Below are 13173 nucleotides of genomic sequence, written 5' to 3'. Positions count from 1 at the left end.
TGTGATAATATTTTTGTGATGTTGATTGAGGGATAAATATTGGCCAGGAAACCAGGGATAACTCCCCTGCACTTCTTCGAAACAGTGCCATTTCTGACAGTGCAGCACTTCCTCAATACTGCAGTACCTAGATTTTTGTATTCAAGTCTCTGGAGTGAGACTTCAACCAACAACCTTCTGACTCAGAGCAAAGAGTGCTACCAACTGAGCCACGACTGACACGTGAGGATCAACCAGGAATTATGTGTTCATGTGCTGCCTGGGGTTGAATCCCCCCCACCCCCCCCAAACTTCTGAGTTGAAGTGATAGCAACTGAGCCAGAAAGACCTAATTTAGGCATGATTCTGAAGCAAGGTACTCTGATCACCATATCTTGCACCACTGCACACTGATAATGTAGTTTGTGGTCTACAGCTGACCATCTACTGACACAAGCGCCAGGACAATACTTGGGCTCCAGCACTGCCGGAACACGATGCCAACAAATAGTGCTGACCACGGTTTTGGGCCCGTTTGACTTGTTTTCCGACCAATCTGCAGATTCAACTCTTTCAAATGAGTTCTAATATTTTCATTTTTATATCAGAATCTTTCCTGGGTTCCTTTTCAGTTGTGCAGGTGTGTGACTTGACATTTTCTTCTTAACTGATATCTGCTAACACTGCTTTAGCCACCCACACCAAACCCTATTTGGAACAACTGGAAGCAACAACATGCACTTCTGGGGGACAAATGTCAAGCTTTAGTTGTGAGACCACAGATAACAGTGGCAGCCAGTCAGCATGTCTCTGTGGCAGAGTAGCTGTTATACTAACAGCTGTTAAAAGATGTACTGTAACTAAATATTTCAAATAACAATCTTGCGGAAACAAAGTTGGAAGTCAACAGTCACAACAAAATTAATACTGGAGGAATCCACAAAGGAAACAGTTAAAATACTGGGCAGTTAGTTTTTCCCAGTTTGCTATGATAAGCACCTGGTAACAGCTCTGCAGATGAGGAGCAAGGGAAGTAACTATTTATGGAGTGAAGCTTATACAAAACAAGCTGTTGCTAATGGGAGAAAAGAACTGAGGGAGCAAATCATGGATTTAAGTTAATACACAGCACAGGCAGGATTGGCAATTCACAAGACTGATGTTAGAAGCTCTGTAAAGAATTCTGTTCCTGTGATTTCCTCAATACAATAATTGAGCTGTTCTATAGCATGTGGAGAATAAATAATGACATAACATTTTGTATCACAAGAGTAGGCTTTTAAAAGACAATCAGAATTCAAATGATTAATCACAAATACGACCATATAAATTTGCAGTACATACCAAAGCATCGGCAACAGCTTCCTCTACATCAGATCCTGTGTTGAGAACTCGCATGGCACTCACTGATGCAGACAATCTACTGGACTGATTAAACCCATAGCGATCGGACCCTGCTATTTTATCAGCAAGAAACAAAACAAACTTTAAGCACTTAATCAATAAAATCAATATCACATTTCTGAAGAATCTTTAAGAAATGAAAATATGAAATGGGATACCAGTTAGGATCTCTGAAAAAAATGTTCAAACAGAACAAACGGTCACATGCATAATGGCTTGTGATATAAATAAATGCTGTAAGTCAAGATATAAAACAGAAAAAACTTAAAAGGTTTCTGCCTATCCTATCAGATTACACAGGACAGTGTTATATTAAATGATATTTATTCTGCAGAGAGTGCTTTAAAAAAAATGCTGTGCAAGGTGACCATCAGTAACCTCTGCAAAAACTACATTTTTACCTTTTGTTTTCTCAGATTTTAGTTTCATTATAATTATTTTCAATACATGTGGGGTGACTCCCATCTCTGCCCAATGTGAATACTCTATTAGAGGAACAGAGACCTAGGGTGCAGATACATAGAACTTGACAGGTAGAAGTGCACACAGAAAAGGCCATTAAAAAGGCAATAGGACTTTGGGTTTTATACACACAGGGCAGTGACTATTAAAGCAAGTGAGTTCTGTTGAATATGTACAAGACATTGGTTTTGAAAGGTAAATAATGAAAGATTGTTTCCATTAGATGGATTCATAATAAGGGGCATAAACTGAAGACTATTAAAAGAACAAAGAGGGAAGTTAGAAGAGATGTTTTCACATAATCTGTTATCAGAATGGAATATTTTACAACACATGGTGATTGAGGCAGAAGAAACTGCAACAGCATTTAAAAAGAATTGGATAAGAAAAAAAGATCTGGGGAAATTTAATTACAGTTGATAGCTTTAGTTGATAAGTGTGATGGGCCAGAATGATCTCCCTCTGTGCTGTAATTTCTATGTGATAGGCTAGAATGAATTCCTTCTGTGCTGTAATGTCTATGGCCCCAAGTTTCCACATGATTTGCTCCTGATTTTTAGGAGCAACTGGTGGAGAACGGAGTATCTTAGAAATCGCAATTCTCCACATTTAAGTTTTCTGCAGTTCTAGTCAGGTAGAACAGTTTCACTTTTGAACAGAATTTTTCTTTCAAAAGGGGGCGTGTCCGGCCACTGACGCCTGATTTGAAAGTTTCCACAGTGAAAACGTACTCCAAACTAACTTAGAATGGAGCAAGTGAAGATTTTTGTAGGCTTGAAAAAACCTTGTCTACACATTAAAAAATCAGGCGCAGGTTACAAATTAGGCGTCGGGAACGAGGTGGGGGGGGGAGGGGGGGGGAAGGGAAGTCATTAAATTCTACAATAAATCATAGTTATACTTACACAAATATTATACAAATAAATCCAACCTGAATAAAAATTTATAAGCAAAGAAAAGATTAAATAAACCATGTTCCTACTTGTGTGAAAGTGCTTCAGGCAGGCCTTTCAGGCAGCGGTTTGCCGTCGGGCCTGACGGACGGCAGGGGGAGGGAGGGAGAAAGCTGCAAGAAGCCTCAGTGCTTGAGGCAGCCGTTTGCCGTCGGGCCCGACGGACGGCAGGGGGAGAAAGCTGCAAGAAGCCTCAGTGCTGATCATGGAAGGGCAATGTGGTTTTATTAAAAAATGTTAAAAATTGAACAGCTACAAGGAATTTGAATAGTCTCAAACAAGTGCATATGTCCTGTTTATCACAGTCTATCTTTAATTACAGAATACACTCCCTCACCCTCACACACAGAAATATCAAGAAAATTAAAATGCAAGCCTTTGCAAGGGTTCAATAAACAAATTTTCACTTTTTCTGCAGCACTTTTTAAAATGGCCGAGTGCCAATGTTTACTTCAGACTACGCATGCGCGAACGCTCCAACGCGCACGCGCAGGGTTGCCGGCACGAAAAAAACTCATTTAAATTGTACCCACCCCCTCCTACTTACAAAATCAGCGTGAGTGGTAGGCTCCGCCCCCTGTGCGCTGCGCCAAGCAGACATCGAGCTGCAAAGCGCTCGAGAATAGTGCGTTTTTTTTCAGGCGCCGTTTTCGGTGCGAAAAACGGGGGCCCAGCTCGGAGGGGCGCCTGTTTTGCCGCGTGTGGAAACTTGGGGCCTATGATTCTAAGTGCAAGGTTGTGTAAAGAAAGAGAGAGAGATAGAGCGAAAGAAATAAAGAGAGATACAAGATGAAGAGATAAACACGAGATGAAGAAATAGATACAAGATTAAAAAAATAAACGGTGATGGACAGATCATACTTGAAAGAAAGTTAGATTTGTTACATTTCTGAGTTTTTTTTAAACACACAAGACTACAAGAATCTCTGCAGCAATGTGTACACTTAAATAACACTGCAACCAAAGTGTGATCTTCAAAAATATAATTACCAGTTTGGTGAAAAAATAAGGATGACAAAAATGTTCTTTGTGGATACATGCCAACCAAAAAAAGTCAAACTGAAACATTTGCAGACAATGCTGGCATGCTGTTACCCAATTTTTCACCTGAAGCTGAGTATGTGTCTGCAGTGTAGAGAGCACCAGTTGATCTGGAGTGATGTCTGGAGGCTGCAAGCATAGGATGACACAAACCCTGTCTATTACCATGGCAAGCCCTGCATTACAGGCAAATATTAATTGGAATGCAAAGCTTTGGCCACTTGGATAAAAATAGCACAGGGGGTCAAAATGTTGCTAGCATTTGTTCTAAAATTAAATAAAGAGATTACATGCAATTATAGTTTCATGTCATCTTGAAAACCAAGAGTCAGCACAACTGGAACTACATCACTTTCTTAATTTGCTCTCAAGTGCAACACTGAAAATCCTGCTCTCCTCCCACTTACAGGAAAGCAGGTTTATCTAGTGCGTGATTGAGTCATACAGGCCAGACCTAATCCCCAGTAAATGGTGATCTTAGCTGGGATAGTGCTGGGACAGATCGGAGAGCGGGACAACATAAGAACATAAGAAATAGGAGCAGAGTAGGCCATACGGTCCCTCGAGCCTGCTCCACCATTTAATACGATCGTGGCTGATCTGATCATGGACTCGGGTCCACTTCCCTGCCCGCTCTCCATAATCCCTTAACGTTTAAGAAACTGTCTATTTCTGTCTTAAATTTATTCAATGACCCAGCTTCCAAAGCTGTCTGAGGCAGCAAATTCCACAGATCCACAGCCCTCAGAAGAAATTTTTCTTCATCTCAGTTTTAAATGGGCGACCCCTTATTCTAAGATTATGCCCTCTAGTTCTCGTCTCCCCTATCAGTGGAAATATTCTCTCTACATCCACCCTATCAAGCCCCCTCATAATCTTATATGTTTCGATAAGATCACCTCTCATTCTTCTGAATTCCAATGAGTAGAAGCCCAACCTACTCAACCTTTTCTCATAAGTCAATCCCCTCATCTCCAGAATCAACCTTGTGAACCTTCTCTGAACTGCCTCCAAAGCAAGTATATCCTTTCGTAAATATGGAAACTAAAACTGCACGCAGTATTCCAGGTGTGGCCTCACCAATACCCTGTATAACTGTAGCAAGACTACGCTGCTTTTATATTCCATCCCCTTTGCAATAAAGGTCAAGATACCATTGGCCTTGCAGATTACTTGCTGTACCTGCATACTAACCTTTTGTGTTTCATGCACAAGTGCCCCCAGGTCCCGCTGTACTGCAGCAGTTTGCAATCTTTCTCCATTTAAATAATAACTTGCTCTTTCATTTTTTTCTGCCAAGGTACATGATCTCACACTTTCCAACATTATACTCCATCTGCCAAATTTTTGCCCACTCACTTAGCCTGTCTATGTCCTTTTGCAGATTTTTTTGTGTCCTCCTCACCCATTGCTTTTCTTCCCATCTTTATATCGTCAGCAAACTTGGCTACGTTACACTCGGGCCCTTCCTTCAAGTCGTTAATATAGATTGTAAATAGTTGGGGTCCCAGCACTGATCCCTGTGGCACCCCACTTGTTATTGATTGCCAACCCGAGAATGAACCATTTATCCCAACTCTCTGTTTTCTGTTTGTTAGCCAATCCTCTATCCATGCTAATATATTACCCCCAACCCCGTGAACTTTTATCTTGTGCAGTAACCTTTTATGTGGCATCTTGTCAAATGCCTTCTGGAATTCCAAATACATCACATCCACTGGTTCCCCTTTATCCATCCTGTTTGTTACATCCTCAAAGAATTCTAGCAAATTTGTCAAATATGACTTCCCCTTCATAAACATATGCTGACTCTGCCTGACTGAAGTTTGCTTTCCCAAATGTCCTACTACTGCTTCTTTAATAATGGACTCCAACATCTTCCCAACCACAGATATTAGGTTAATTGGTCTATACTTTCCTGCTTTTTGTCTGCCTCCTTTTTTAAATAGGGGCCAGAGTTTTTGCTCAATTGCTATCAACAGCCTCCTGCAGCAAATGCATCCATTTGGATGCTTGGTGAGGACAAGAATGAGCTTGTCTATGACAGCTGCTATGCGCAGTTAACCTGCCGACACTCCCAAAGGCTCACACATGAATAATAGCAACTTGGGTGAGGTAATGGAGGGTGACTGTCACCCACAAAATCTAAGCCCAGCAGGTAATTGATGTCTTCAGAGGAGGAGAGAAAACTGCTGAATAAACCAGTACGGGCACTAATTACAAATTTAGGGCAGATACATATTGACCAATAATGAGAAAATTGCTGCACAGTTGTCATAATTTTAAATTGCAGCATCTTCTGCAGCAATATCATGATGCATTGCTTTGAATATTGGTATTTACATGGTTTGTATTTTTACTAAAATTCAAAGTACCTTTTGAACATATATAAGTACCACCAATAACTTACTGTCAAGTAAGCTGTTTTTATGATGGTGTCATTGCATTAAAACATAGAAAATAGGTGCAGGAGTAGGCCATTCGGCCCTTCGAGCCTGCACCGCCATTCAATAAGATCATGGCTGATCATTCCCTCAGTACCCCTTTCCTGCTTTCTCTCCATACCCCTTGATCCCCTTAGCCGTAAAGACCATATCTAACTCCCTCTTGAATTTTTCCAATGAACTGGCATCAACAACTCTCTGCGGCAGGGAATTCCACAGGTTAACAACTCTCTGAGTGAAGAAGTTTCTCCTCATCTCAGTCCTGAATGGCCTACCCCTTATCCTAAGACTATGTCCCCTGGTTCTGGACTTCCCCAACATTGGGAACATTCTTCCCGCATCTAACCTGTCCAGTCCCGTCAGAATCTTAAACGTTTCTATCAGATCCCCTCATCCTTCTAGACTCCAGTGAATAAAGGCTCAGTTGATCCAGTCTCTCCTCATATGACAGTCGATCCATCCCTGGAATCTGTCTGGTGAACCTTCGCTGCACTCCCTCAACAGCAAGAACGTCCTTCCTCAGATTAGGAGACCAAAACTGAACACACTATTCCAGGTGAGGCCTCACCAAGGCCCTGTACAGCTGCAGCAAGACCTCTCTGCTCCTATACTCAAATCCCCTAGCTATGAAGACCAACATGCCATTTGCTTTCTTCACTGCCTGTTGCACCTGCATGCCAACTTTCAATGACTGATGTACCATGACACCTAGGTCTCGTTGCACCTTCCCTTTTCCTAATCTGCCGCCATCCAGATTATATTCTGCCTTCGTGTTTTTGCCCCCAAAATGGATAACCTCACATTTATCCACATTGTACTGCATCTGCCATGCATTTGCCCACTCACCTAACCTGTCCAAGTCAACCTGCAGCCTCTTAACGTCCTCCTCACAGCTCACACTGCCACCCAGTTTAGTGTCATCCGCAAACTTGGAGATATTACACTCAATTCCTTCATCTAAATCGTTAATGTATATTGTAAAGAGCTGGAGTCCCAGCACTGAGCCCTGCGGCACTCTACTAGTCACTGCCTCCCATTCCAAAAAGGACCCGTTTATCCCGACTCTCTGCTTCCTGTCTGCCAACCAGTTCTCTATCCACGTCAGTACATTACCCCCAATACTATGCGCTTTGATTTTGCACACCAATCTCTTGTGTGGGACCTTGTCAAAAGCCATTTGAAAGTCCAAATACACCACATCCACTGGTTCTCCCTTGTCCACTCTGCTAGTTACATCCTCAAAAAATTCCACAAGATTCGTCAAGCATGATTTCCCTTTCATAAATCCATGCTGACTTGGTCCGATCCTGTCACTGCTTTCCAAATGCGCTGCTATTTCATCCTTAATGATTGATTCCAACATTTTCCCCACCACTGATGTCAGGCTAACCGGTCTATAATTAGCCGTTTTCTCTCTCCCTCCTTTTCTAAAAAGCGGTGTTTCATTAGCTACCCTCCAGTCCATTGGAACTGATCCAGAGTCGATAGACTGTTGGAAAATGATCACCAATGCATCCACTATTTCTAGGGCCACTTCCTTAAGTACTCTGGGATGCAGACTATCAGGCCCGGGGATTTATTGGCCTTCAATCCCATCAATTTCCCTAACACAATTTCCCGCCTAATAAGGATATCCTTCAGTTCCTCCTTCTCACTAGACCTACTGTCCCCTAGTACAATCGGAAGGTTATTTGTGTCTTCCTTCTTGAAGATAGAACCGAAGTATTTGTTCAATTGGTCTGCCATTTCTTTGTTCCCCATTATAAATTCACCTGAATCCGACTGCAAGGGACCTATGTTTGTCTTCAGTAATCTTCATTAATCAGCCTAAATGTTTTACCTAAATCCGTGCTTGATTAATAAAAAGAGTGCATTAAATTAAATATTTAATGCCTAACTACTACCAACCATGTTTACCCTACTCATAAGACAAGATTTTATGTCTTAATGCATTTTATGAATATCTGTGTGTTATGCTGGAATGAGTGATCAAAGCATGGTTGAATTTCAAATTCAGATGGAGGATAAGAAAGTTGAATCTCTAACCAGCGTACTAAGCTTAAATAAAGGAGACTACAAAGGTATGAGGGCAGAGATGGCTAAAGTGGACTGGGAAAATAGATTAAAGTGTTGATGAACAGTGGTGTACATTTAAGGAGATATCTCACAACTCTCAAGAAAAATATATTCCAGTGAGGAGGAAAGGGTGTAAAAGAAAAGATAGCCATCCGTGGCTAACTAAAGAAATAAAGGACGGTATCCAATTAAAAACAAGGGCATACAAAGTGGCTACAACTAACAGGAGGTCAGAAGATTGGGAAACTTTTAAAAGCCAGCAAAGAATGACAAAAAAAATGATTAAGAAAGGGAAGATAGACTATGAAAGTAAACTAGCACGAAATATAAAAACAGATAGCAAGAGGTTCTATAGGTATATAAAAAGGAAAAGAGTGGCTAAAGTAAATGTTGGTCCCTTAGAGGATGAGACCAGGGAATTAGTAATGGGGAATATGGAGATGGCAGAAACTGTGAACAAATATTTTGTATCAGTCTTTACGGTAGAGGACACTAATAATGGGGGGGCGGGGCGGGGGGGGAAGAGAACTTAACACAATCACAATCACTAAGCAGGTGGTACTCAGTAAGATAATGGGACTAGAGGCGGATAAATCCCCTGGACCTGATGGCTTGCATCCTAGGGTCTTAAGAGAAGTAGCGGTAGGGATAGTGAATGCATTGGTTGTACTTTACCAAAATTCCCTGGATTCTGGGGAGGTCCCAGCAGATTGGAAAACTGCAAATGTAACGCCCCATTTAAAAAAGGAAGCAGTCAAAAAGCAGGAAACTATAGACCAGTTAGCCTAACATCTGTGGTTGGGAAAATGTTGGGGTCCGTTATTAAAGAAGCAGTAGCAGGACATTTGGAAAAACATAAATCAGTCAGGCAGAGTCAGCATGGATTTATGAAGGGGAAGTCACGTTTGACAAATTTGCTGGAATTCTTTGAGGATGTAACGAACAGGGTGGATAAAGGGGATCCAATGGATGTGGTGTATTTGGACTTCCAGAAGGCATTTGACAAGGTGCCACATAAAAGGTTTCTGCACAAGATAAAAGTTCACGGGGTTGGGGGTAATATATTAGCATGGATAGAGGATTGGCTAACTAACAGAAAAGAGAGAGTCGGGATAAATGGTTCATTCTCGGATTGGCAATCAGTAACTGGTGGGGTACCGCAGGGATCAGTGCTGGGACTCCAACTATTTACAAACTATATTAATGACTTGGAAGAAGGGACCGAGTGTAATGTAGCCAAGTTTGCTGATGATACAAAGATGGGGGGAAAAGGATTGTGTGAGGAGGACACAAAAAATCTGCAAAAGGACATAGACAGGCTAAGTGAGTGGGTAAAAATTTGGCAGATGGATGTTGGAAAGTGTGAGGTTATGCACTTTGGCAGAGAAAATCAAAGAGCAAGTTGTTATTTAAATGGAGAAAAATTGTGAAGTGCTGCAGTACAGCGAGACCTGGGAGTACTTGTGCATGAAACACAAAAGGTTAGTATTCAGGTACAGCAAGTGATCAGGAAAACCAATGGAATCTTGGCCTTTATTGCAAAGGGGATGGAGTGTAAAAGCAGGGAAGACTTGCTACAGTTATACAGGGTATTGTGAGGCTACACCTGGAATACTGCTTACTGTTTTGATTTCCATATTTACAAAAGGATATACTTGCTTTGGAGGCAGTTCAGAGAAGGTTCACTAGGTTGATTTCGGAGATGAGTGGGTTGACTTATGAAGATAGGTTGAGTCGGTTGGGCCTATACTCATTGGAGTTCCAAAGAATGAGAGGTGATCTTATCGACAAATGTAAGATAATAAGGGGGCTCGACAAGGTGGATGCAGAGAGTATATTTCCACTCATAGAGAAAACTAAAACGAGGGGCATAGTCTCAGAATAAGGGGCCCCCCATTTAAAACTGAGACAAGGAGGAATTTCTTCTCTCAGAGGGTTATAAATCTGTGGTATTCGTTGCCTCAGAGAGCTGTGGAAGCTGGGTCATTGAATAAATTTAAGACAGAGATAGACAGTTTCTTAACCAATAAAGGAATAAGGGGTCATAGGGAGCGGACAGGGAAGTGGACCTGAGTCCATGATCGGATCAGCCATGATCGTATTAAATGGCGGAGCAGGCTCAAGAGGCCATGTGGCCTACTCCTGCTCCTATTTCTTATGTTGTTATGTTCTCGGCTGAAGGCTCTATTAACTCCATTATTTCTACTTGTAATAAATACTTTTCTTGTTAGAAGATTTTCTTTATTTTTCTGAATTGAAAATCATTACCAACATATTACCAGATTAAGTTCAGGCCATCAATCGGGACAATTGTGGAAGATATGTTCCTCTAAGAATTTTGACCTTGTGAGGCTGAGCTGAGATATAAGTCAGAGATTATGCCAGCTGCACTCACCAGAGGAACCAAAGAAACACTTTCCAAAGTGGATCAAAAATGGTAAAAACAATTTTCAAGCGATAAAAAGTGAATTCCCCGGGGACTCAGTAGTGCACAGAGCATGCTTTCAGTTTGAAGAATGAAGCCCATCTTACCAGGTTGACCACTGCCATATTCATTCACATCAAAACAAACAATAAGATTTTTTAAAAATTCATTTTTGAGATGCGGGTGTCACTGGCAAGGCCAGCATTTTTTGCCCATCCCTAATTGCCCTCGAGAAGTTGGTGGTGAGCCATCTTCTTGAACCGCTGCAGTCCTTGTGGTAGGGAGGGAGTTGCTGGATTTTGACACAGCGACGATGAAGGAACGGCGATATATTTCAAAGTCAGGATGGTGTGTGACATGGAGGGGAAATTGGAGATGGTGGTGTTCCCATACACCTGTTTTCCTTGTCCTTCAAGGTGGTAGAGGTCGTGGGTTTGGGAGGTGTTGTCGAAGAAGCCTTGGCGAGTTGCTGCAGTGCATCTTGTAGATGGTACACACTGCAGCCATGGTGCGCCGGTGGTGGATGGGGTGCTAATCAAGCAGACTGCTTTGTCCTGGATGGTGCCGAGCTTCTTGAGTGTTGTTGGAACTGCATTCATCCAGGCAAGTATAAAGTATTCCATCACACTCCTGACTCGTGGCTTGTAGATGGCTTTGGGGAGTCAGGAGATAAGTCACTCATTGCAGAATACCCAGACTCTGACCTGCTCTAGTAGCCATGGTATTTATGTGGCTGGTTCAGTTAAGTTTCTGGTCAATGGTGACCCCCTAGGATGTTGTCGGTGGGTGATTCCACAATGGTAATGCCATTGCATGTCAAGGGGAGGTGGTTAGACTTTCTCTTGTTGGAGATGGTCATTGCCTGGCATTTGAGTGGCGCGACTGTTACTTATCAGTCGAAGCCTGAATGTTGTCCAGGTCTTGCTGCGTGCGGGCACGGACTGCTTCATTATCTGAGGAGTTGCGAATGAAACTGAACACTGGGCAATCATTAGCGAACATACCTACTTCTGATCTTATGATGGATTTAAGATTTAATTTAAGATTCTGTGAAGCTATATGCACAGTGATTAAAGTATGAACAGTTCCTTTCAGTTTTGTGCAAGGCCAAATGAATCAATGTACAAATATTGTACTACCTCGTAATACTGCTGCAGCTTTTTCAATCTGCACAGAACAGACATGAACCCAGAAACCTAGTTTTTTTCCGGTGCCTCTTCCAGTCACTGAAGCTGCAGCAAGCTATCTAACTACAAGGTAACGTATTTACTTTAACAATACCACTCTGTTTTGCTCAAATTGTTATTGAATTATTACCAGGGTGTAAGGTTTCTATAAATCTTATCAATAAAACATACAAGTTACACAAGACATGCTATAATGCAATGAAAGTGGTTAAATCCCTTCCAGTCCAGTATTCCATGCTCAATGAAACCCAACAGCTGAAGATCACATTAAATATTTCAATGATAATGAAAAGATACTGAAAGGATGGAACTATAAAAGAACAATCTCAAAGATAAACCTTAACATGATAGTGCAACAGATTGGCCCAGAATTTACTGTGAAAATAACGGTGAGGCCAACTTCGCACTGAAAATTAACTTTTACAAGTGTTGAGTCTCATTCCTTCAGCTTTTAATTGTTGGAGATTTGAAAAAATAATTCAAATACTTTTTAAAATATTTGTTATTTCTGTCTTTTCTTTCCTCTCTCAATCCTATCTTTCTTTCCCTCTCTTTATCTTTGATTCTGTACCTGATTTGACATTGAATTTATTATTCTAACTTACACTTCCTGGTTCAAACTCTGCACTGTTCATTAACGATTGGTTAAGGAGATATACGGTTGCTTTCCTTGTTCACACAGGTCCCAGATCCCCTGTAGAGGGTACTGCTCTCTAACTTGCAGTAACTTCTAGCACAAAAGCTCATGGAAAGTATATGGGCAAGGGCAAGTCTAACAAATGGCATGGGTTCTGGCCCACTGATAGCATGGTAAAATATATCAAAATAGGTATTAAGTAAAACGTGTTAATTTAAAAAAGGCATTAAGCCATTTTGTTTAGGTTTAACTCAGCTAAAGCAGATTTATGTCAGTTTTAAATCTTAACAGGTGGGTTTTAAATGCAAATAAGTTCATCAGGAATTGCATCTGATGATTCAATTTCGTTCTACATGAAAAATAACTAACATCAGTAACAATGATCAATTTAGGGTTGCTTGTACATGAAATTGAATTTGAAGCCATCTGGCAAAAATTAGCACTTAAAAAATAACCTTCTGCTGCACAAGAGCCACTGTAGTAGTAACAACTCAATGGGCTTCTATTTTTTAAAATCAACTGAAAGAGAAGGAATGGTAGTGTTCTTGTTCAACAATCGCAAGAG

General features: G+C 41.3%; 1 protein-coding gene across 6 annotated transcripts in view; it reads right to left on the bottom strand.

Moving 5' to 3' along the window:
• LOC139273284 (CLIP-associating protein 2-like) overlaps window positions 1-13173 on the bottom strand; it is a 650606-nt gene that overhangs the window by 198806 nt on the left and 438627 nt on the right. For 4 of the 6 annotated variants that reach the window (XM_070889996.1, XM_070889987.1, XM_070890006.1 and 1 more), the window contains 2 exons: window positions 3906-3968; window positions 1324-1436 (listed from right to left, as the gene is read on the bottom strand). In XM_070889996.1, the coding sequence (XP_070746097.1) occupies window positions 1324-1436; window positions 3906-3968 (176 nt within the window). The remainder of the gene's footprint in view (window positions 1-1323; window positions 1437-3905; window positions 3969-13173) is intronic. The other 2 variants (XM_070890014.1, XM_070890033.1) reach the window with 1 other exon arrangement.

Source organism: Pristiophorus japonicus, chromosome 1, assembly GCF_044704955.1.
Source record: "Pristiophorus japonicus isolate sPriJap1 chromosome 1, sPriJap1.hap1, whole genome shotgun sequence".
Taxonomy (NCBI): domain Eukaryota; kingdom Metazoa; phylum Chordata; class Chondrichthyes; family Pristiophoridae; genus Pristiophorus; species Pristiophorus japonicus.
This window is presented reverse-complemented; position numbering and strand designations above follow the sequence as displayed.